The sequence below is a fragment of the Heptranchias perlo genome, chromosome 16 (genome assembly GCF_035084215.1).
Source record: "Heptranchias perlo isolate sHepPer1 chromosome 16, sHepPer1.hap1, whole genome shotgun sequence".
NCBI classification, from domain to species: Eukaryota; Metazoa; Chordata; class Chondrichthyes; order Hexanchiformes; family Hexanchidae; genus Heptranchias; species Heptranchias perlo.
Genome location: NC_090340.1, coordinates 63,877,911 through 63,901,880, shown reverse-complemented (window position 1 = coordinate 63,901,880; position 23,970 = coordinate 63,877,911). Strand labels below are relative to the sequence as shown.

Below are 23,970 nucleotides of genomic sequence, written 5' to 3'. Positions count from 1 at the left end.
CCCTCCCACTGCTCTCGGGGAACAGTCTGGCCGTCCTAAAGATATGCCACTGTCTTCTTCCCATTCCCGCCACCCTCGGATAGTGATCAAGAACCCTGGCTAATTGCTCCTCCGCACCCCAAACTTAGGACAAGCCCAGACCAATTGTAGAGCCCCAGCCGCTGGCTGCCTGAGATCAATTATGAGGACAGGTTGCACAGACTGGGCTTGTATTCCCTCGAGTTTAGAAGATTAAGGGGTGATCTAATCGAGGTGTTTAAGATGATTAAAGGATTTGATAGGGTCGATAGAGAGAAACTATTTCCTCTGGTTGGGGGAGTCCAGGACAAGGGGGCAGAATCTTAAAATTAGAGCCAGGCCGTTCAGGGGTGATGTCAGGAAGCACTTCTTCACACAAAGGGGAGTGGGAATCTGGAACTCTCTTCCCCAAAAAGCTGTTGAGACTGGGGGTCAAGTGAATGTTTCAAAACTGAGATCGATAGATTTTTGTTGGGTGAGGGGATTAAGGGATACGGAACCAAGGCGGGTAAATGGAGTTAAGATACAGATCAGCCATGATCTAACTGAATGGGGGAACAGGCTCGAGGGGCTGAATGGCCTCCTCCTGTTCCTGTGTTCCTAACTAACTCAGCACTGACCGGGAACTTTCCTGCTCCGTACCTCACCAAGAAGTGCATTTCCCCATTGACCCATTCAGGGGTGGGTGGGGGGGGGAAAAGAGGGGAGGGGATTTCTTTCCAACCAGTAATTGCCTCGGTCTCAGTCCACCCCCTTGGTATCAGAGCAATCATCGAGGAACAGGAAGGTTTTCCGTCGCGCTGGGTGCTCCCTGTGAGATTCTTGCTGATAGTGATTGGAATGCCGCTCAGCCAGAGTGCAGACTCATTAACCAAATCCACCAGCAACCACAGTTCATGTGAACAACCACCAGTTTCAGGTTTAACCCCTTCTCTACCTTAAAGTAATTCCAGCTTTGAAAATGGCCAAATGATTTCCATAGATAATGAATAAGAATTAATCAGAGACTTTCGGTGCCTGACATCACACCCCAGGCCCCTCTGGGCTCTCTCCTGGTGTCATGGCTGCTATCAGTGCTCGACATCTATGTAAACATCTTCCTGAGGTCAGTCCTTTGCCCAGTTTGACCCTGTGCCCTCTTCTCCTACTGCTCTCGTCTCCTGGCCGGCCTCCCACCTTCCACAAACTTGAGTTCGTCCAAAACTCTGCTGCCCCGTATCCTAACTCGCACCAAGTCCCGTTCACCCATCACCCCCTGTGCTCGCTGAGCTACAATGGCTCCTGGTCCAGCAACGCCTCGATTTTAAAATTCTCATCCTTGGGGTTTTCAAATCCTTCCATGGCCTCACCCCTCCCTATCTCTGTAACCTCCTCCAGCCCTACAACCCTCTGAGATCTCTACCTTCCTCCATTCTGGCCTCTTGCGCATCCCCGATTTTAATCGCTCCACCATTGGCGGCCGTGCCTTCAGCTGCCTCGGCCCTAAGCTCTGGAATTCCCTCCCTAAACCTCTCCGCCTCTCTCTCCTCCTTTAAGATGCTCCTTAACACCTACATCTTTGACCAACCTCCTGTGAAGTGCCTTGGGACGTTTTACTATGTTAAAGGCACTATATAAATGCAAGTTGTGGCTGTCACAGTTTAGCTTGAAGTAATGTTCCAGATTTACTATCTTATATCCTGCAGTATGGGCCCCTCTCAGTCGCCTCCTTTCCAAACTGAGAAGCCCAAGTCTCTCTGGTCTTTCCCCATAACTCAGGCCCTTGACACTGGGGATCAGCCTCCTGGCTCTTCCCTGCACTGCCTCCAGCATTTGAATATTTCCCCTTGTGTCCCAGCAGAGTTTGTCGAGGTGTAGGGTGGAAGGGAGGAGCATTGCGAAGACTCTGCTGGCTTTTCAGGCCTGGAGTGAGGAAGACGAGGAGCGGCAGTGGGAGTGAGGAAGACGAGGAGCGGCAGTGGGAGCGAGGAAGACGAGGAGCGGCAGTGGGAGCGAGGAAGACGAGGAGCGGCAGTGGGAGCGAGGAAGACGAGGAGCGGCAGTGGGAGCGAGGAAGACGAGGAGCGGCAGTGGGAGCGAGGAAGACGAGGAGCGGCAGTGGGAGCGAGGAAGACGAGGAGCGGCAGTGGGAGCGAGGAAGACGAGGAGCGGCAGTGGGAGCGAGGAAGACGAGGAGCGGCAGTGGGAGCGAGGAAGACGAGGAGCGGCAGTGGGAGCGAGGAAGACGAGGAGCGGCAGTGGGAGCGAGGAAGACGAGGAGCGGCAGTGGGAGCGAGGAAGACGAGGAGCGGCAGTGGGAGCGAGGAAGACGAGGAGCGGCAGTGGGAGCGAGGAAGACGAGGAGCGGCAGTGGGAGCGAGGAAGACGAGGAGCGGCAGTGGGAGTGAGGAAGACGAGGAGCGGCAGTGGGAGTGAGGAAGACGAGGAGCGGCAGTGGGAGTGAGGAAGACGAGGAGCGGCAGTGGGAGTGAGGAAGACGAGGAGCGGCAGTGGGAGTGAGGAAGACGAGGAGCGGCAGTGGGAGTGAGGAAGACGAGGAGCGGCAGTGGGAGTGAGGACTTGGTGGTGGCTGGGACGTGAGGCGGGAAGCTCAGGGTCAAACAGGACACCGAGGTTCACACTGCAGGATTCAGCCCAACTGAGATGAGGTGGAAAGAATCAGGTGCGGAGTCTCAGGCACAAACAGGATGGCAGCAGTCTTGCCAATGTCACACTGAAGGAAATTCCGCCTCTTCCTGGATAAGGAGTCAGGCAGCAGAGCGGTGATCATGGAGTTGAGTGTGGTCGGACTGGCAGGTGGGCAAACACACGGAGACCTCCCCCACCCGTCTGAGTGACAGCAAACAGGAACAGGCAGACGGAAAAGGTGACAAATCGTGGGGCACCTCCTCCTCCGCCAACTCCTCCCCCTCCTCCTCCGCCAACTCCTCCCCCTCCTCCTCCGCCAACTCCTCCCCCTCCTCCTCCGCCCCCTCCTCCGCCAACTCCTCCCCCCCTCCTCCGCCTCCTCCGCCGCCTCCTTCACCGCCAACTCCGCCCCCTCCTCCGCCAACTCCTCCTCCGCCAACTCCTCCGCCAACTCCTCCGCCAACTCCTCCGCCAACTCCTCCGCCAACTCCTCCGCCAACTCCTCCGCCAACTCCTCCGCCAACTCCTCCGCCAACTCCTCCGCCAACTCCTCCGCCAACTCCTCCGCCAACTCCTCCGCCAACTCCTCCGCCAACTCCTCCGCCAACTCCTCCGCCAACTCCTCCGCCAACTCCTCCGCCAACTCCTCCGCCAACTCCTCCGCCAACTCCTCCGCCAACTCCTCCAACTACTTTCATTTTAATAGCGCCGTTAACGTAGAAAATAAATCTCAAGGTGCTTCACAGAGGTTTAAGAAAAATGCAAGTCAATGCAAGGAAGGAGAGATTAGGAGGGGTGACTGAAAGCTTGGTTGAAGAGGTGAGTTTTAAGAATGGCGGCGGAGAGGTTTAAGGAGGGAACTCGAGTATTGGGCCTACCCTAAACACCGGGGGAAACAGAATCCATCATAGTTTACAAAAGGAGAACATTTTGAAGGAACATATTAGAGTATAGATTCATAGAATAGAATCGTAAAATCGCTACAGCACAGAAGGCCACCATTCGGCCCATCGAGCCTGTGCCGGCTCTTTGCAAGAGCAATCCAGTTAGTCTTTCCCCGCAGCCCTGCAAATTTTTTCCCTTCAAGTACCTATCCAATTCCTTTTTGAAGGCCATGATTGAATCTGCCTCCACCACCCCCTCGGGCAGTGCATTCCAGATCCTAACCACTCGCTGGGTAAAAAAGTTTTTCCTCATGTCACCTTTGGTTCTTTTGCCAATCACCTTAAATCTGTGTCCTCTGGTTCTTGACCCTTCCGCCAATGGGAGCAGTTTCTCTCCATCTACTCTGTCTAGACCCTTCATGATTTTGAACACCTCTATCAAATCTCCTCGCAACCTTCCCTGTTCTAAGGAGAACAACCCCAGCTTCTCCAGTCTATCCTCGTAACTGAAGTCCCTCATCCCTGGAATCATTCTAGTAAATCTCTTCTGCACCCTCTCTAAGGCCTTCATATCTTTCCTAAAGTGCGGAGCCCAGAACTGGACACAATACTCCAGTTGTGGCCGAACCAGTGTTTTATAAAGGTTCATCATGACTTCCATACTTTTGTACTCTATGCCTCTATTTAAAAAGCCCATGATCCCGTATGCTTTTTCAACCTGCCCTGCCACCTTCAATGATTTGTGCACATATACCCCCAGGTATCTCTGTTCATGTACCCCTTTTAGAATTGTGCCCTTTAGTTTATATATTTTTTATATTCCAGATCTCTCTGTTCCTGCACCCCCTTTAGTTTATATTCCCTCTCCTTGTTCTTCTTGCCAAAATGTATCACTTTGCACTTCTTTGCCATAAATTTCATCTGCCACGTGTCCGCCCATTCCACCAGCCTGTCTATCCTGAAGTCTATCACTATCCTCCTCACTGTTCACCACACTTTCAAATGGGGGGAAAAGCATACCCCTCCTATATAATAAACACACGTTAAGTACATACCCACAGTTATACTCCTCCTAAAGGAACATAAGAACAGGAGGAGGCCGTTCAGCCCCTCGAGCCTGTTCCGCCATTCAATGAGATCATGGCTGATCTGTATCCTGACTCCATCCACCCGCCTTGGCTCCATATCCCTTAATACCCTGGGCGAGCAAAAATCTATCGCTCTCAGATTTAAAATTATTATTGAGCATCTAGTGCTTTTTGTGGGAGAGAGTTCCACACTTCTCCCACCCTTTGTGTGAAGAAATGTTTCCCAACTTCTCTCCTGAATGGCCTGGCTCTGATTTTAAGGTTATGTCCCCTTGTCCTAGACTCCCCCACCAGCGGAAAAAGTTTCTCTCTATCTACCCTATCAATTCCTTTCAAAATCCTAAAATCCTCAATCAAATCATCCCTTAACCTTCTGTATTCCAGGGAATACAAGCCCAGTTTATGTAATCTCTCCTCATAACCTAGCCCTTGGAGCCCTAATCCCCAGTATCATTCTGGAGAATCTGCGCTGCGCTCCTTCCAAGGCCAATATATCCTTTGTAAGATGCGGTTCCCAGAACTGAACACAGTGCTCCAGATGTGGACTAACCAGGGTTTTGTACAGCTGTAGCAAAATCTCCTCCCCTTTGTATTCCAGCCCTCTGGTTATAACACCTAACATTCCATTAGCCTTTCTGATTATTTTTTGTACCTGACCCCACTACATTTTAGCGATCTGTGTACATAGACCCCTAAATCCCATTGGACCCCCACTGTTCCGAGCTTTTCACCATTTAAAAAATACTCGGATCGATCCCTTTTGGTCCAAAATGGATGACCTCACACTTTCCTGCGTTGAAACCATCTGCCACATTTTTGCCCACTCACTTAATCTCTCAATGTCTCTTTGTAATTTTATGCTCCCGTCTACACTACTTACTATGCCACCAACCTTTGTGTCATCGGCAATGATATGTAATATACAGTTACAGTGTATACCCCTCCTATATAATGTACACTGTTACAGTGTATACCCCTCCTATATAATGTACACTGTTACAGTGTATACCCCTCCTATATAATATACTGTTAGTGTATACCCCTCCTATATATACCCCTCCTATATAATATACACTGTCACAGTGTATACCCCTCCTATATAATATACACTGTCACAGTGTATACCCCTCCTATATAATATACACTGTCACAGTGTATACCCCTCCTATATAATATACACTGTCACAGTGTATACCCCTCCTATATAATATACACTGTCACAGTGTATACCCCTCCTATATAATATACTGTTAGTGTATACCCCTCCTATATAATGTACACTGTTACAGTGTATACCCCTCCTATATAATGTACAGTTACAGTGTATACCCCTCCTATATAATGTACACTGTTACAGTGTATACCCCTCCTATATAATATACTGTTACAGTGTATACCCCTCCTATATAATATACTGTTAGTGTATACCCCTCCTATATATACCCCTCCTATATAATATACACTTACAGTATATACCCCTCCTATATAATATACTGTCACAGTGTATACCCCTCCTATATAATATACACTGTCACAGTGTATACCCATCCTATATAATATACACTGTCACAGTGTATACCCATCCTATATATACCCCTCCTATATAATATACTGTTACAGTGTATACCCCTCCTATATAATATACTGTCACAGTGTATACCCCTCCTATATAATATACACTGTCACAGTGTATACCCATCCTATATATACCCCTCCTATATAATATACTGTTACAGTGTATACCCCTCCTATATAATATACTGTCACAGTGTATACCCCTCCTATATATACCCCTCCTATATAATACTGTCACAGTGTATACCCATCCTATATATACCCCTCCTATATAATGTACTGTTACAGTGTATACCCCTCTTATATTATAGTTTGTTACGTGACTGGTTACCAGGGAGACAGGGACTAGAATTGTACAGATTTATTCGATCCGTTTTATTCAGAAATGAAGATTGATTCTCCCTCTTTCTAACTTGCCCTCCCCGGCAGGGACTGCAGGGAGCTGTCAGTTGAAGAAAGCCCTGGTGGGTGTGTGAGGGGCTTCGGGCGTCAGTCTGACTGCGTGACCGCTCCCCCTGTGACTGCTGCTGGGGAACTCCTTCACAAACAGGAGGCAGGAACGCCAGGCGGAGGTGCCGAGTATCTGTGCTTCTCCCCGAGGGAAGGGGAAAGGTGGGAAGCCTCCTGCAATGGGGAACGGCAAAGTGACTGTGGGAGGAGGCGCAACAGAATTCTCCTGAGGTGAGCTCGGGATCCCATCCATTTGCACTTCACAGGGACAGACAACAGGGCCTCAATGTTCTAATGGCCGTGCGGGTGCGTTGGGGGACGGAGGGCTACGAAAATCGCAAAACTGAGGAGTGGGAAACAAACCCGCCTCCAACACGCTGACTTACGAGTTTCACACAGACGCATCTGGGTGCACACGCCATTCCCAAACCCGGAACTCCCACCGGCTGATACTGAAATCTGTCATTAAGGTACTTAAACTTGTGAAAGTAGTTAATTTTATTGCGATTTAGGCAAAGGAAGGATTTTAATTCTGCCTCAGCTTGTTTCCCGTGCTGTCTAAAACACGCCAAGTTAAAGGAGTTGTGTTTCAGCCATTTGGATATTTAAGTGCCTGTTTGACATATGGGGATAAAAGGTGAGTTATTGCAGCAGGGCACTCAGTTCACTCAGGCAAACTTTTGGCTGGGAGATCTTTGTGTTTAGACTGAGAATTCTTGGTTTCCACTCAGAATTGTTCTGTTGAAACATATTTACCAACTTTTCAGACCCCCTCAAACTGACACCATCAGGATTGGGGGGAGCGATGGCTGCATTTGCCACTATATCCGAGGACGAGGAACATCACCAGCCTCGCCAGGCACGGTGTCCACCTCTGCCACGTGGAGCTCCACAACACAGTGCTGCGCCACAGGCACCTGCACAAGAGCAGAGAGGGGAACAACAGAGGGACCCACATCGCAGGAGGCACTGCCCTCAGTCAGAGGGTCTACAGACCGAGGCTGAGCTTCCTGGACCCCTCTGAGGAGCAGTGCATACAGAGGCTGAGAGTGAGTCACCAGGTGGTCGCAGACATCTGCAGCCTCCTTCATGCCGAGCTGCTCCCGGCTGGGCCTGGCGGCATTTTATTACCCGTTGCTGTTAAAGTGACCACTGCCCTTAACTTCTTCGCCTCTGGATCATTCCAGGGTGCCGCTGGTGACATCGCCGGGGTCTCTCAGTCGTCTGCACACAAGTGCATAAGGCAGGTCACCGATGGCTTGCTTCGCAGGGCGTCCCACTGGACGACCTCGGCCAGACGGAGAGGGCAGTGGGATTCTACTCTGTGGCTGGCTTCCCACGGGTGCAGGGTGCATCAATTGCACCCATATAGCAATACAAGCACCTCCGCACGACTGTTCATCAACAGAAAGGGTTATCACTCCATCAACACTCAGCTCGTTTGTGACCACCGGAAAACATTCCTTTACGTGTGCACCAGATTCCCTGGCAGCTGCCACGATTCTTTCATTCTGAGGGAATCCAACATCCCGGGCCTCTTCCACGCACTGAATACCCTTAAGGGCCAGCTCCCTCAGGGACAGCCTGCACACTGTGGCTCATGACACCTCTGAGGAACCCCATCAGCAATCCTCTGCGCGATTGTGGAGAGTGCGCGTGGCACCTGTTCCAGCACCTCGCAAATGAGCTGCTGTCCCTCGATCATTCTCCTTTTAAAGGATGGCCCCCAGGGTTCAGCATCTGCGTCCAGCTGAGCAGAGCCTGGAGAGCAGTGCACCCACCGACGCGGACCCTCCACAGCTACCCCTGTCACCAGTGTCTGCTTGTGCTCACTTGTGTGTGGTGACTCACCAAGTGCCAACCCAACTAACTGACTACTAGCACCCACCGAGGCGCGAGTATCTGCGCTGGTGGATGGCTCGCTATGATGTGACGGTGCACCCTCAGAGGCCGGGAGCTCCTCTGAGGAATCGCCCTCTCCCGTCACTCCGGTCATCGAAGGGCCTGTAAGAGAACAGAAGGCAATTTTAAGCATCATCACAGATGTGTCATGTTGCGATGAGCATAGTGCTGTGTTCAACATGCCAATCACTGTTAACATCAATTCATGTTGTGTGTGATGAATGTTAAAGTTGCGTCACCAGACGTTTGAGGGGTACCAGTCTCAGCATCCCCGATGGACAGGCACTCGAGGGTGCGGCTGATCTGCAGGGCCTGCTCCTTCGCCTCTGTGAGGACCACTATTTGTGGAGGCTCCCCTCCAGTCCTCGCCCTCTCCTGTGCATTTTACGCTGTCTTCTCCCAGAAGGGGAGAAAGTACAGACATGTGAGTGAGTGATGGTGAAGTGGTCAGCCGATGAATGCATTGCTTTGGGTGAGGCTGACCGTGAAAGAGGTGAATCAGAGGGTGAGTATCAGACAGAGACATCACATTGGATCAGGATTGGGGTGAGTAGTAGTGGTGGGGTCACAAATTGGGAGGTGAGGAAGTGCAGGTAAGTTGAGGATGAGGGTTGAGGAGTGATGTGATGGAGTAGTGTTGGCAGTGCAGAATGAGTTGTGGGGTGGGGGCGGTGATGTGGAACACGGAATGCAGGAGAATCAGTGAGTGTACTTACTTTTGCTGACCTGGTTAGGTCATTGAAACGCTTCCTGCACTGGATCCAGGTGCGGGAGATGTTGCAGTTGCTGCTGGTGACCCTCTCTGCCACCTCGAGCCAGGCCTTGGTGCCAGAGGCAAGCCACTTCCTCCTGTCAGCCGGGTAAAACAATTTCCTCCTCCTCCTCACCCCAGCCAATAGGAGCTAAAGTGAGGCATCGCTCAATCTTGGAGCAGCCGTGCCCCTGCGCCGCTCCATTGGGTCTTTTTGCTCCAGCAAAATCCATTGGTGCAATGGCCCTTTAAATCCAGACGCTGCAGCCGACAGCCTGTCGTGCGGGCGCGCAGTCCGCCCACTGCGCAGATTTCAGACCGCAAACCCGCAAACCACGTTAAAGGCCGCCAACTGCCTCGCGATCACGTGGGAAAAGGTAAGATTCTTTTAAATTCGGGTTTGCCGCGGGCACACTGACGACCCCCCACCCCCGCCGTCCCCGCCCCCTCCGCCATCCTGCTCCCCGCACCCCCTCCCGCCGCCATCCCCGCCGCCATCCCCGCCCCCCGCCCCCTCCATCCCCGCCCCCTCCCGCCGCCATCCCCGCCCCCTCCCGCCGCCATCCCCGCCGCCATCCCCGCCCCCCGCCCCCTCCATCCCCGCCCCCTCCCGCCGCCATCCCCGCCCCCCTCCCGCCGCCATCCCCGCCCCCCTCCCGCCGCCATCCCCGCCCCCCTCCCGCCGCCATCCCCGCCCCCCTCCCGCCGCCATCCCCGCCCCCCCTCCCGCCGCCATCACCGCCCCCCCTCCCGCCGCCATCACCGCCCCCCCCTCCCGCCGCCATCACCGCCCCCCCTCCCGCCGCCATCCCCGCCCCCCCTCCCGCCGCCATCCCCGCCCCCCTCCCGCCGCCATCTTAAAATTGAGTCCCAGGTGCTCGTCCTGCAGAACAACACTGCCACCCTGTGGACAGCTACATCACTGACACAGTGGGCAGTTTATACAGAATCTGCAAAAACAATCCAACTACTTGCATTTATATAGCACCTTTAACGTAGTAAAAACGTCCCAAGCCGCTTCACAGCAGTGTTAACAGACACCGAACCACGAAAATATTAGGACAGTTGACCGAAAGATTGGCCAAAGAGGTAGGTTTTAAGGAGCGTCTTAAAGGAGGAGAGAGAGAGGTAGTGAGGTTTAGGGAGGAAGTTCCAGAGCTTAGGGCCCAGGCAGCTGAAGGCACGGCCGCCAATGGTGGAGAGATTAAAATCGGGGATGCAGAAGAGGCCAGAATTGGAGGAGTGCAGAGATCTCAGAGGTTGTAGGGCTGGAGGAGGTTACAGAGATAGGGAGGAGCGAGGCCAGGAAGGGATTTAAAAACAAGGATGAGAATTTTAAAATCGAGGTGTTCCTGGACCGGGAGCCAATGTAGGTCAGCGAGCACAGGGTGTGATGGGAGAACGGGACTTGGTGCGAGTTAGGATACGGGCAGCAGAGTTTTGGATGAGCTCACGTTTACAGAGGATGGAAGGTAGAAGATCGGACAGGAGAGCGTCGGAATAGTCGAGTCTGAAGGTAACAAAGGCACGGATGAGGGTTTCAGCAGCAGATGGGCTGAGGCAGGGCGGAGACAGACGATGTCAGCAACACAGATTTTTTTGGTTACTGAACAGGGCTAAAAAGACTTTTTAAGAAGTAGGTAACTTGGATGCAGTGGTTCTGTGATGCAAAGCTTGGTTTATAAAAGCCTGTAGCTTGTAGGGGGGGAAGATCGAGGGAGATGAGAATCCACAGTGTTAAGGTCCTGGGAAAGAAGGAGTTAGAGTAGCAGCCAGTGTGATGAGACTGGATTTCACCATAGTGAGGATGCGGGGAGGAGGAAGAGTTTGTAGGACGAGTGGGTTTAGGAGGAAGCAGTGAGGAAAGCATTGCACAGCACTGACCATAGTGGGATGGGTGAAGTGGGGGGAAGCAAGATTTGGGATCAAACCGTACAAACGCACAACTCTGCACGTCAGAGGTAATATGCAAACTACATTGGTGTGCAGTCTCGAGTACTAGATCTCTAACCCCAATACAGCCCCTTACTTGTACTGGAGCTCTAACCCCAACAATACAGCCCCTCACTTGTACTAGATCTCTAACCCCAATACAGCCCCTTCACTTGTACTGGAGCTCTAACCCCAACAATACAGCCCCCTCACTTGTACTAAATCTCTAACCCCAACAATACAGCCCCTCACTTGTACTAAATCTCTAACCCCAATACAGCCCCTCACTTGTACTAAATCTCTAACCCCAATACAGCCCCTTCACTTGTACTAGATCTCTAACCCCAATAATACAGCCCCCTCACTTGTACTGGAGCTCTAACCCCAATACAGCCCCTCACTTGTACTAAATCTCTAACCCCAACAATACAGCCCCTCACTTGTACTAGATCTCTAACCCCAACAATACAGCCCTCACTTGTACTAGATCTCTAACCCCAACAATACAGCCCCTCACTTGTACTAGATCTCTAACCCCAATACAGCCCCTTCACTTGTACTAAATCTCTAACCCCAATAATACAGCCCCCTCACTTGTACTGGAGCTCTAACCCCAACAATACAGCCCCTCACTTGTACTAGATCTCTAACCCCAATACAGCCCCCTCACTTGCTCTTTTTGATGCATTATTTCTCAGCACCTCAGAGACTTGCAGAATGGGCCGTGAATGAAAGAAGAAAGGCTGCTGCTCTCCAGTACCAACTATGAACAGTTTATATATTTGTGCAGGTCCTCCCCGCAAGTGTCTCAGAGTAGAGTCACTAGCAGAAGAGGGAGAATGTTTCAACTCAACCAGAATGTGGTATCAGACAGGCGGTCAAGATATATATATATATATATAGACGTTACAACACAGAAACAGGCCATTCGGCCCAACCGGTCCGTGTCGGCATTTACCCTCCACATGAGGAAATAGTTTTAAATCACATTTACCCCCCCTTGTACCCGTGTCCCTTCAACCACCGCTCCAACCTAATCTCTAATGTTGACAGTTTTTGCCTCGACCACTAACCCTGGGACTGAATCCCACAGCCTCACAACTCTCTGTGTGAAGAAGTTTCTCCTGCCCTCTGTTCTAAATCTCTTGCATTTAATCTTGTATCAGTGGCCCCTCATTCTTGACCCCTTGACCCACTGGAAACAGTCTGATTCTGTCTACTCTGTCCCATCCTTTCATAATCTTAAAACACTTCTATTACTGTAATCTGCGTTGTTCCAACTTAAATAGCCCCGATTTTTCAAGCCTTTCTTTGTTAGGAGAGAGGATTGGTTGCTGGGGACCCTCCGGTGTCTCACCCACGCAGCCGTTCTTCGTGTCCGAGACTAGACGAACAATATCAAGGGGCTATTTAACCACGGGGTGCTGACCTTGCCTGGTGTTCGCACCTGTGCACTCTGCAGCAAGAGTCACTGGATCACAACCACAGCCCCTTTCCCCTTTTCCTGCTCCCCGTTGTTGCTCAGATGAGATTAAAACCGAGACCCCGTCTGCCCTCTCAAGTGGACTTAAGAGGTCCCACGGCACTGCTGACACCATTATCTTATGTGATGCGTATGGGATCTTGCTATGTAACAAGTCACTGCCTGTCGAAAGTAATTCATTGTGTGGGGCTGACAGCTTAACCTGGAAAAGGTGCTGTATAATCGCAAGTAGGAACATGCCGTCCACTCAGCTCATTCTGACTGACAAAAATCTGAACCAGTGTGGGTTCCGTGAGAATTCACAGATTGGAGCAGTCACAGAGAAAACTTGTCACTCACCTGCCAGAGATTGTGATGCGTGATTAAGAATGTAAACTCAAACAGTAAACAAACGAGAGGGTCCCAGAGGGAAGGAGTGATACTCCACGCTGATAAAACCCGCCCCACCCCCCGGGGACGGGAAGCACGAAAATGAAAGACAAATCGAGTGAAAATGGTTTCAATATTCAAAGTGAGAATCCTTGCTCAGTTCCAGGAACAGGACTGGGTACAAAGCAAACCGAATAATCAGGGCCCCCTTCAGCTGTCGCCTTTTGGCACTTTTAATCTACTTGTCAGAACAGGTTTCCAGATTCTTCCATCAGTCACGCAAACCCCCCTCCTCCAATCCCACGCACACACACCCATCTCTCAATCTTTAACCCTCGAGACTGAAAACACAACTGGTTGATGTGAGGTAAGAGCCTCAGAAATAACGAGAGACTTGCGTTTATATAGCGCCTTTCACAACCTCAGAACATCCCAAAGCGCTTTACAGCCGGTGAAATAATTTTGAAGTGTAGTCACTGTTGTAATGTGGGGAACGTGGCAGCCAATTTGCGCACAGCAAGATCCCACAAACAGCAATGTGATAGTGACCAGATAATCTCTCTTTGGTGATGTTGGTTGAGGGATAAATATTTGCCGCAGGACACCGGGGAGAACTCCCCTGCTCTTCTTCAAAATACTGCCATTGGATCTTTCACTCTAACCGACCAGCTTAACAATCCACATTTACTAATGCTGGTGGTGAACAGCTTTGCTCTTTATTAACGCACTTACCCCCCCCTTTCAGTCGTTCGCCAACGGTGGCCGAGGGTTTGGACAATTTGATCCCAGCCCTCTGCCGATGCAAACTCTAAGCCACTGGGAGGGACACCAGGGAGAACTCCAGCAAATTCCCACCAAAGTTCCGTCTGAGTCGGTAACCAAAGGACATCAACGGAGAGAAGCAGCAAAACAATAATTGGAGGGGGTGAGAAAAAGTTTTTTATACAAAGGGTGGTTAGGAGGTGGAACGGCCGAGCAGAAACAGTGGGGGAAGCAGAGCCAGGATAGCTTTTGAAAAGGAAGTGGATAAATATTTAAGAAAGTAAAATTTTAAAGGGTGTGAGGAAATGCCATCACCTGCACGTTCCCCTCCGAGTCACACACCATCCCGACTTGGAAATATATCGGCCGTTCCTTCATCGTCGCTGGGTCAAAATCCTGGAACTCCCTTCCTAACAGCACTGTGGGAGAACCTTCACCACACGGACTGCAGCGGTTCAAGAAGGCGGCTCACCACCACCTTCTCAAGGGCAATTAGGGATGGGCAATAAATGCCGGCCTCACCAGCGACGCCCACATCCCAAGAATGAATTTTAAAAAAGGGCAGGGAATGGGACGAAGTAGATAAAATGGTTATATCGTTTCCTCCTCCGCCTTACCTCTGCTTGCTGTTTACCCACAGTAACAGTCCTAAGGACAGAATCATGTTAGTCTGGAATTGCAGGATCTAAGTCCCACCCTGGTCTGTGATACAACAAGGGCCCACTCCTCAGGCCACACTGTAACACACGGTTACAAAGCTATCACAGCCAAACCTTGATCCTGTCCTCACCCGAGCCACTGCCTGGTGATCAGGAGCAGGAACCCTGGTCAGCTTTTCTGCTCTCTTGCTAACCCTGGAGGCCTGACACCAAATGTAGCAGCCCAGCAGATGACCCGCACGGGCAGGGGAATGGAGCCCAGGGCCCCCCCACCGCCCCCCGGTCAGTGCAGCTCATTTATATTCATTCTGAGGATGTGGGCGTCACTGGCAAGGCCGACATTTATTGCCCATCCCTCGTTGTCCTGAGGTAGAGGTGGGCCTTCTTGATACAACTGAGTCTCTCACTAGGACACTTCAAAGGGCAGTTAACAGTCGACCGCGTTCTCTACCCCAGAGGGCTGTGGATGGTCAGTCGTTGAGTATATTCAAGGCTGAGATCAATAGATTTTTGGACTCTAGGGGGAATCAAGGGATATGGGGATCAGGCAGGAAAGTGGATTTGAGGTTGATGATCAGCCATGATCTGATTGAATGGCAGAGCAGGCTCAAGGGGCCGTATGGCCGACTCCTGCTCCTATTTCTTGTTATGTTACATTGGTGTGGGACTGGAGTCACATATACATTCTCATCCTTGTGTTCAATCCTTCCATGGCCTCGCCTCTCCCTATCTCTGTAACCACCTCCAGCCCTACAACCCTCCGAGATCTCTGCGCTCCTCCAATTTTGGTCCCTTGCGCATCCCCGATTTTAATCGCTCCACCATTGGCGGCCGTGCCTTCAGCTGCCCGGGCCCTAAGCTCTGGAATTCCCTCCCTAAACCTCTCCGCCTCTCTCCCCTCCTTTAAGACGCTCCTTAAAACCTACCTCTTTGACCAAGCTTTTGGTCACCTGTCTTAATATCTCATGATGTGGCTCGGTGTTAAATTTTGTTTGATAATCGCTCCTGTGAAGCGCCTCGGGACGTTTTACTATATTAAAGGCGCTATATAAATGCAAGTTTGTTAAAGGTGATGTATAAATACTAGTGCCTGATGCTCAGTCTTTGCCCACATGGGAATGTTGAACCCGAGCTTGTTTGAATGCGCAGTCAATCAGTCTCAGACTTGAACTGCCATCGACACATAAACACCCCAATTGTTTCACCAACTAGAAAGGGCAGGGCAAGAGATTCAGGCCCACTAACAGCAGCCGTGCGACACAAGTCAATCCTCAAAACAGACCCGCTGGAGGTGAAAGTGTGATAAACAGATCCCGATGCTCTGCCGCTCCCTTTTACCTGAAGTGACTCCGTGCACCGCGGCCGATTAACCAACTGTCTCCTCCGAGGGACGTGGGGGGTAAACCACCCGTTGACCTGTACTGAACGCAAAAGCCTCAAGTTCACCCCCTGGTCTGTAGTGGGTTGGCAGGTTTGAGTCAGGGGCCAGTGACAGTGGATTTGGGGGTAGTTCCTGCTTCCGATCGCCATCACGTGACTCTGCCTGAGCAGGTGCGAGCGAGGTGGGGGGTATAGCGCTCGCCTTCGATGCTCCACCTTCCGTCCGACTCGCAACGCCTAGGCTTGTACGTGGTGAGGGGATCAGAAAGGGCTGGTGGCCCTGGGACCGCACCCCAGTGAGAGTCGGCAGCTTCAGGACAGGACCGGAGAATCAAAGGGGAAATAACGAAAGGAATGAAACAGCTCTTACCAGAGGTCTCCATCCTGTATGGTCTTGTCATTCGGAGAGCCAGCATGGCCGTAGTGCAGGACAGAGGAATTTACCCCACTGCAATGTAAGAGAGAACACACTGAATATGGTACAGTACTGACTAGATCTGTTATTGACACTGAATGGATCTGAATTAACACTGAATATGAATCATAGAAAGGTTACAGCAAGGACGGAGGCCACTCAAGTCCGTGCCAGCTCTAAGCAAGAGCAATCCAGCTAGTCCCACTCCCCCACCCTATCCCCGTAGCCCTGCAAAATTTTTCCTTTCAAGTATTTATCCAGTTCCCTTTTGAAGGCCATGATTGAATCTGCCTCCGCCACCCCCTCGGGCAGTGCATTCCAGATCCTAACCACTCGCTGTGTAAAGAGGTTTTCCCTCATGTCACCTTTGGTTCTTTTGCCAATCACCTTAAATCTATGTCCTCTGGTTCGCGATCCTTCCGCCAATGGGAGCAGTTTCTCTCTATCTACTCTGTCTAGACCCTTCATGATTTTGAACACCTCTATCAAATCTCCTCGCAACCGTCTCTGTTCCAAGGAGAACAACCCCAGCTTCTCCAATCTATCCATGTAACTAAAGTCCCTCATCCCTGGAATCATTCTAGTAAATCTCTTCTACACCCTCTCTAAGGCCTTCACATCTTTCCTAAAGTGCGGTGCCCAGAACTGGACACACTGCTCCAGTTGTGGCTGAACCAGTGTTTTATAAAGGTTCATCATGACTTCCTTACTTTTGTACTCTAGGCCTCTATTTATAAAGCCCAGGATCCCGTATGCTTTTTTAACCACTTACTCAACCTGCCCTGCCATTTTCAATGATTTGTGCACATATACCCCCAGATCTCTCTGTTCCTCCCTTTTAGAGTTTTGCCCTCTAGTTTATATTGTCTCTCCTCGTTCTTCCTATCGAAATGTATCACTTCACACTTTTCTGCGTTAAATTTCATCTGCCACGTGTCCGCCCATGCCACCAGCCTGTCTATATCCTCTTGAAGTCTATCACTATCCTCCTCACTGTTCACTACACTTTCAAGTTTTGTGTCATCTGCAAATTTTGAAATTGTGCCCTGTACACCCAAGTCCAAGTCATTAATATATATCAAGAAAAGCAGTGGTCCCAGCACCGACCCCTGGGGAACACCACTGTACACCTCCCTCCAGACCGAAAAATAACTGTTCACCACTACTCTCTGTTTCCTGTTACTTAGCCAATTTTGTATCCATGTTGCTACTGCCCCCTTTACTCCATGGGCTGCAATCTTGATGACAAGCCTTTTATGCGACACTCTAGCAAACACCTTTTGAAAGTCCATATACATCACATCAACTGCATTGCCCTCATCGACCCTCTCTGTTACCTCATCAAAAAACTCTATCAGGTTAGTTAAACACGATTTGCCTTTAACAAATCTGTGCTGCCTTTCCCTAATCAATCCACAGTTGTCCAAGTAACTGCTAATTCTGTCCCGGATTATCGTTTCTAAAAGTTTCCCCACCCACTGAGGTTAAACTGACTGGCCTGTAGTTGCTGGGTTTATCCTTACACCCTTTTTTGAACAAGGGTGTAAACATTTGCAATTCTCCAGTCCTCTGGCACCACCCCTGTATCTAAGGATGTTTGGAAGATTATGGCCAGTACCTCTGCAATTTCCACCCTTCTCTCAGCAACCTGGGATGCATCCCATCCGGACCGGGTGACTTATCTACTTTAAGTACAGCCGGCCTTTCCAGTACCTCCTCTTTATCAACTTTTAGCCCATCCAATATCTCAACTACATCTTCCTTTACTGTGACTTTGGCAGCATCACCTTCCTTGGTAAAGACAGATGCAAAGTTCACATTTACCATCTCGGCCGTCCCCTCTGCCTCCATGAGTAGATCTCCTTTATGGTCCCTAATCGGCCCCACCCCTCCTCTTACTACCCGTTTACTGTTTACATGCCAGTAGAAGACTTTTTGATTCACTTTTATGGTGGCCGCCAGTCTATTCTCAAACTCTCTCTTTGCCCCTCTTATTTCCTTTTTCACTTCCCCCCTGAACTTTCTATATTCTGCCTGGTACTGACAGCACTGACTGGAATAAAAACAGAGAATGCTGGAAATACTCAGCAAGTCTGGCAGCATCTGTGGAGAGAGAAACAGAGTTAATGTTTCAGTTCCGTGATCTTTCATCAGAACTGAAACTTTTAACCCAAACGCCAGACCCTATTTATAAACCCACGTGACCCGGGTCTCTGAAAGGTGAGCTCCTGCTGATGGTCAGAGTCACAGGCCCGGATGCCAGGAGAGCTTTACTGCACCGCACAGACTGAAAGACGCTGAAGCAGGAGAACCTTGAAAAAAGCAGAGAGCCTACAGACAAGTTCTTACCTGCCACAGATGCACGTGTATGAAGTGTGGCGCATCCCTCCTCGAGTGTAGCAATAGTGCTCGAACACGCTGCAGGAGAAAAAACATACAAGACTCATTATCACTTGGATTAACGTTTAATGACACCTCCTCCCCTCCCGGGTACGCCTCCCCAGGATCGCTAACCTTAAAATGAGGACCCCCCCTATCAGTACACGGCTGGTGGAGGGGTCCGCACCCCTGTGGTCTCCCCACCTTTCTCCGCCACATTCCCAGGTCATTTGCCAGATTTTCCAGGCTTCCCTCCCCCTCGGCTCTTCTCCTGGAAACATCTACACCTTCTCTAGACTCATCTTTTGTTTCTTTACTTGTCCCGTTACCACCCCCTTTTGCACCATCATCCCTTTTGTCATTTAATCACTCCTGCCCTCCACCCTATCACAGACCCTCCCTTTTGTTCTTCCCCACCCCCCCCCCCCCCAACCTCCCCACAACCTTTCCCTGGCTCTGAATTTGTTTAAAAGCTGCTAAATCTCTTAACTTCTTCCAGTTCTGACGAAGGGTCATCGACCTGACCCGCTGAGTATTTCCAGCATTCTCCTGTTTTTATTTCAGAATTCCAGCATATGCCATATTTCGCTTTTGTTAAAATTGCACATTGGGACACGAGTGAACCCATTCCCTTAACACAGCTATCGACAGCTTGCTGTGATGGATTCCAGACACTGTTAACCTGGATACATCCCTTTTCCGGGTCAGTCAATTTTTCAGATAACTGGTTGTACAATAACACTGGGTTAAAACTCATTCTCGGGCTGTGGGCATCACCAACAAGGCTCAGCTCCACCAAAAATCATTAACTGATTATTCATCTCATTGCTACTTGTGGGATCCTGCTGTGCGCAGTACAGCTGCCGTGTTAAACTACATAATAGTTCATGGCCTTCAGAGTAATTTGTTGCACTTGAAGTGATTTCAGACTCTTCTGAAAGATACAATAAAGTGCTACATAATCACAGGTGGGTGGGCGAGAGGAATAGTTTTTAAGAACAGGAGGAGGCCTTTCGACCCCTCGAGCCTGTTCCATCATTCAGTTAGATCAGGGCTGATCTTTATCTCAACTCCATTTTTCCACCTTTGCTCCATATCCCTCAAAAAAAAAATCTATCGATCTCAGTCTTAAAAGCTCCAATTGACCTCTCGGGGAAAGAAAGTTCCAGATTTCCACCATCCTTCGTGTGAAAAAGTGCTTCCTGATTTCACTCCTAAATGGCCTAGTTTTAATTTTAAGATTGTGCCCCACCAGGGGAGATAGTTTCTCTCTATTCACCCTTTCAAATCCATTTAACTTTTTATACGTCTCGATTGGATCACCCCTCAACCTTCTAAACTTAAGGGAACACAAGCTAAGTTTATGTGACCCTACTGCCCACTCCTCTCCAATCTTGGACTGGGCACAGATGGACATCCCACCACAACATCTGTCTCAAGGTTTGAAGTTTGAACAGAGAGGCACTGTCACACGCTGACCAGAAGAGGGAGGTCTTCAGCCTCGGTAGTGCTTTACCATGGATGATTGAAACTAGAACGAGGGGGCATAATCTTAGAATAAGGGGCTGCTCTTTCAAAACTGAGATGAGGAGAAACTTCTTCACTCAGAGGGTAGTAGGTCTGTGGAATTTGCTGCCCCAGGAAGTTGTGGAAGCTACATCATTAAATAAATTTAAAACAGAAATAGACAGTTTCCTAGAAGTAAATGGAATTAGGGGTTACGGGGAGCGGGCAGGAAATTGGACATGAATTTAGATTTGAGGTTAGGATCAGATCAGCCATGATCTTATTGAATGGCGGAGCAGGCTCGAGGGGCCGATTGGCCTACTCCTGCTCCTATTTCTTATGTTCTTACCATGAATTGTGGAAGGGTCGAAAGCAAAAACTTTTAAGAAAAAGCAACTGGGCGTTGGCTCGAGATCAGAGAGTGCAGTGAGTTGCTTATACACCTTAATGCACCACTCAGCTGCTAAATTACCAGGTGAGCACATTAATGCTTCCTAAATTAATGCCTGAGAGCAAAGTGGCTGAGAGGCCATTAGTTACTTGGCGCTGGCACCGGGGAGCTGTAGACTTTGCATATTTCATGAGATTCATCCACCTGCACACTTTCACACAGCATTAGGCCCTGGCAGCTGATCCACGGCAAGGACACGCGCAACAGAAAGGGTTGGTTCTGCTCCGTATAAACTTGCCCTTACCAGGTGTCAGCCCTGGCTCAGTGGGCCCCACTCTCACCTCTGAGTCAGAAGGTCGTGGGTTCGAGCCCCACGATCCAGGCTGACGCTCCCAGTGCACTACTGAGGGGGTGCTGCACTGTCGGAGGTGCCGTCTTTCGGATGAGACATTAAACCGAGGTCCCCTCTGCCCTGGCAGGTGGATGTAAAAGATCCCACGGCCACTATTGGAAGGAAGGCTGGGGTGTTTCTCCCCGGTGCCCCGGGTCGATATTTATTCTTCAACAAACATCACTGAAACAGATTATTTGGTCATTTTATCACATTGCTGTTTGTGGCAGCTTGCTGTGCGCAAATTGGATATGGAGGGCTTTGAAAAAATGTTTTGGGATGTCCGTGAGAGGAGAATTCCCCTGCTCCTCTTTGAGGTAGCGCCATGGGATCTTTTACACCCACCTGAGGGCAGACAGGGCCGCGGTTTAACGTCGCATTCAAAAGACAGCACCTCCGACAGTGCAGCACTCCCTCAGTACTGACCCTCCGACAGTGCAGCGCTCCCTCAGTACTGACCCTCCGACGGTGCAGCACTCCCTCAGTACTGACCCTCCGACAGTGCAGCACTCCCTCAGTACTGACCCTCCGACAATGCAGCGCTCCCTCAGTACTGACCCTCCGACAGTGCAGCACTCCCTCAGTACTGACCCTCCGACAGTGCAGCACTCCCTCAGTACTGACCCTCCGACAGTGCAGCACTCCCTCAGTACTGACCCTCCGACAGTGCAGCACTCCCTCAGTACTGACCCTCCGACAGTGCAGCACTCCCTCAGTACTGACCCTCCGACAGTGCAGTACTCCCTCAGTACTACACCGGGAGTGTCAGCCTAGATTATGGGCTCAAGTCTTTGGAGTGGGGCTACAACCCACAACCTTGTGACTCAGAGTGAGAGTGCTGCTCACTGAGCCACAGCTGATAAAGTTGAAGCTTGAAATAAATACAGTCCTGAAATCTGTTCAAACACAAGGCACGTGTAACGTCTCAGTTTAATTAAGGCTTATGACTTTTTTTTGAAGAGGGAATGAGCACAGAGCAGAAATGAAACGGACGTGGACTAGCCAAGTAGATAGATGTCCTTCAATCCTCTAAGTCCTTTACAACAAATGACTCTTCTCTTCCATCTCCTGGCAGTGACGGCTTCCATCGATAACCAACGTCAATTTCCATCTACCTCACGGAACATAAAAAGCCTCGGATGGATTATGTTTTAAAGTCAGCCAACTGGTGCAGCTCTTATTAACGACCATTACAGACACTGTGACAGGGCTAGAGAACACACCTCTCGTTTACTCTGGAATGGGGCTGGATCCAATCGGCCAACAAGCCAGGCAATCCAATCTCAAAAAAAACTCGTCCGCTGTGACCCAGTCAATTTAAAAAGCAGTTTTATTCCTGTGTCCACGATGCCGTGACAGTGTTTGCTGATCTTTTGTTTTTCTCCCCACTTTCATACTGAATATTTTTCTTTGCTTCTGGCAGGCAAGAGAGAGTTGCGTTTGGATAACGACTTACCTCATCACTGAAAACATGCACAGCAAGATCCCACAAACAGCAATGAAATGAATGACCAGTTAACCTGTTTTGGCGCTGTTGGTTGAGGAATGAATATTGGCCCAGGGCACAGGAGAACTCCCGGTTTATCTTTGAATCCCGCTGTGGGATATTTTACAGACAGACGGGGCCTCGGTTTAACATCTCATCCAAAAGACGGCACCTGCGACAGTGCAGCGCTCTCTCAGTACTGCAGTATCAGTCCAGGTTATGTGCTGAAATCCGGAAATGGTACTTGAATCTGCAACTTCCCGACTCAGAACAAAGCCCAGATTATACCTGCACAGCGAATAACTGAAGTCCCATCTGATTTTATTCACTGATCAGCAGAAAGTAATCAGTGTGCAGACAAATATTTTAAGAATTTCATGTTATGCAGTTTCCTGCCATTATTATTTTGCTGAGACTTTTGTATTTATTTAGTGAGGCAAAGCATTTTTCTTACTTCGTGAACGTCAGCATCAAACACTCTCAGGGCAGGTACAGCACGGGTTAGATACAGAGTAAAGCTCCCTCTACACTGTCCCATCAAACACTCCCAGGGCAGGTACAGCACAGGTTAGATACAGAGTAAAGCTCCCTCTACACTGTCCCATCAAACACTCCCAGGGCAGGTACAGCACGGGTTAGATACAGAGTAAAGCTCCCTCTACACTGTCCAATCAAACACTCCCAGAGCAGAACATAGGACATAGGAACAGGAGTAGGCCATTCAGCCCTTTGAGCCTGCTCCGCCATTTGGTAAGATCATGGCTGATCTGTGATCTAACTCCATATACCTGCCTTTGGCCCATATCCCTTAATACCTTTGGTTGCCAAAAAGCTATCTATCTCAGATTTAAATTTAGCAATTGAGCTAGTATCAATTGCCGTTTGCAGAAGAGAGTTCCAAACTTCTACCACCCTTTATGTGTAGAAATGTTTTCTAATCTCACTCCTGAAAGGTCTGGCTGTAATTTTTAGACTGTGCCCCCTACTCCTCGAATCCCCAACCAGCGGAAATAGTTTCTCTCTATCCACCCTATCCGTTCCCCTTAATATCTCAAACTTCGAACAGATCGCCCCTTAACCTTCGAAACTCTAGAAAATACAACCCCAATTTGTGTAATCTCTCCTCATAATTTAACCCTTGAAGTCCGGGTATCATTCTAGTAAACCTACGCTGCACTCCCTCCAAGGCCAATATGTCCTTTCGAAGGTGCGGTGCCCAGAACTGCTCTCAGTACTCCAGGTTCGGTCTATGGTGGTCCAGGCAGTCTGTTTACTCTGGATGTGTTTATAGAGGCCTGGTGTATTGTTTATATTGCTTGCAATCCAAATCTCTATTTTTGCCTTACTGACTTTTTTAAGAAACAAATCAGTCTTCCCCGCAGGTGTTGGCCTTGCCTCAGTGGGTAACACTCTCGCCTCGGATTCACAAGGTTTAGAGCCCACTCCAGAGACTTGAGCATGCAGCCAAAGCTGACGCTTCCGTACTGAGTGGGTGCTGCACTGTCGAAGGTGCCGTCTTTC

The 23,970-nt window shown here is 49.9% G+C and overlaps 1 protein-coding gene across 1 annotated transcript in view; it reads right to left on the bottom strand.

Annotated features, from left to right (window-relative positions):
- Nucleotides 1–23,970, bottom strand: part of pepd (peptidase D) — a 140,569-nt gene that overhangs the window by 40,823 nt on the left and 75,776 nt on the right. Inside the window, 2 exon segments of the mRNA XM_067998201.1 lie at nucleotides 16,252–16,329; nucleotides 18,646–18,714. Coding sequence (XP_067854302.1) covers nucleotides 16,252–16,329; nucleotides 18,646–18,714 — 147 coding nt within the window.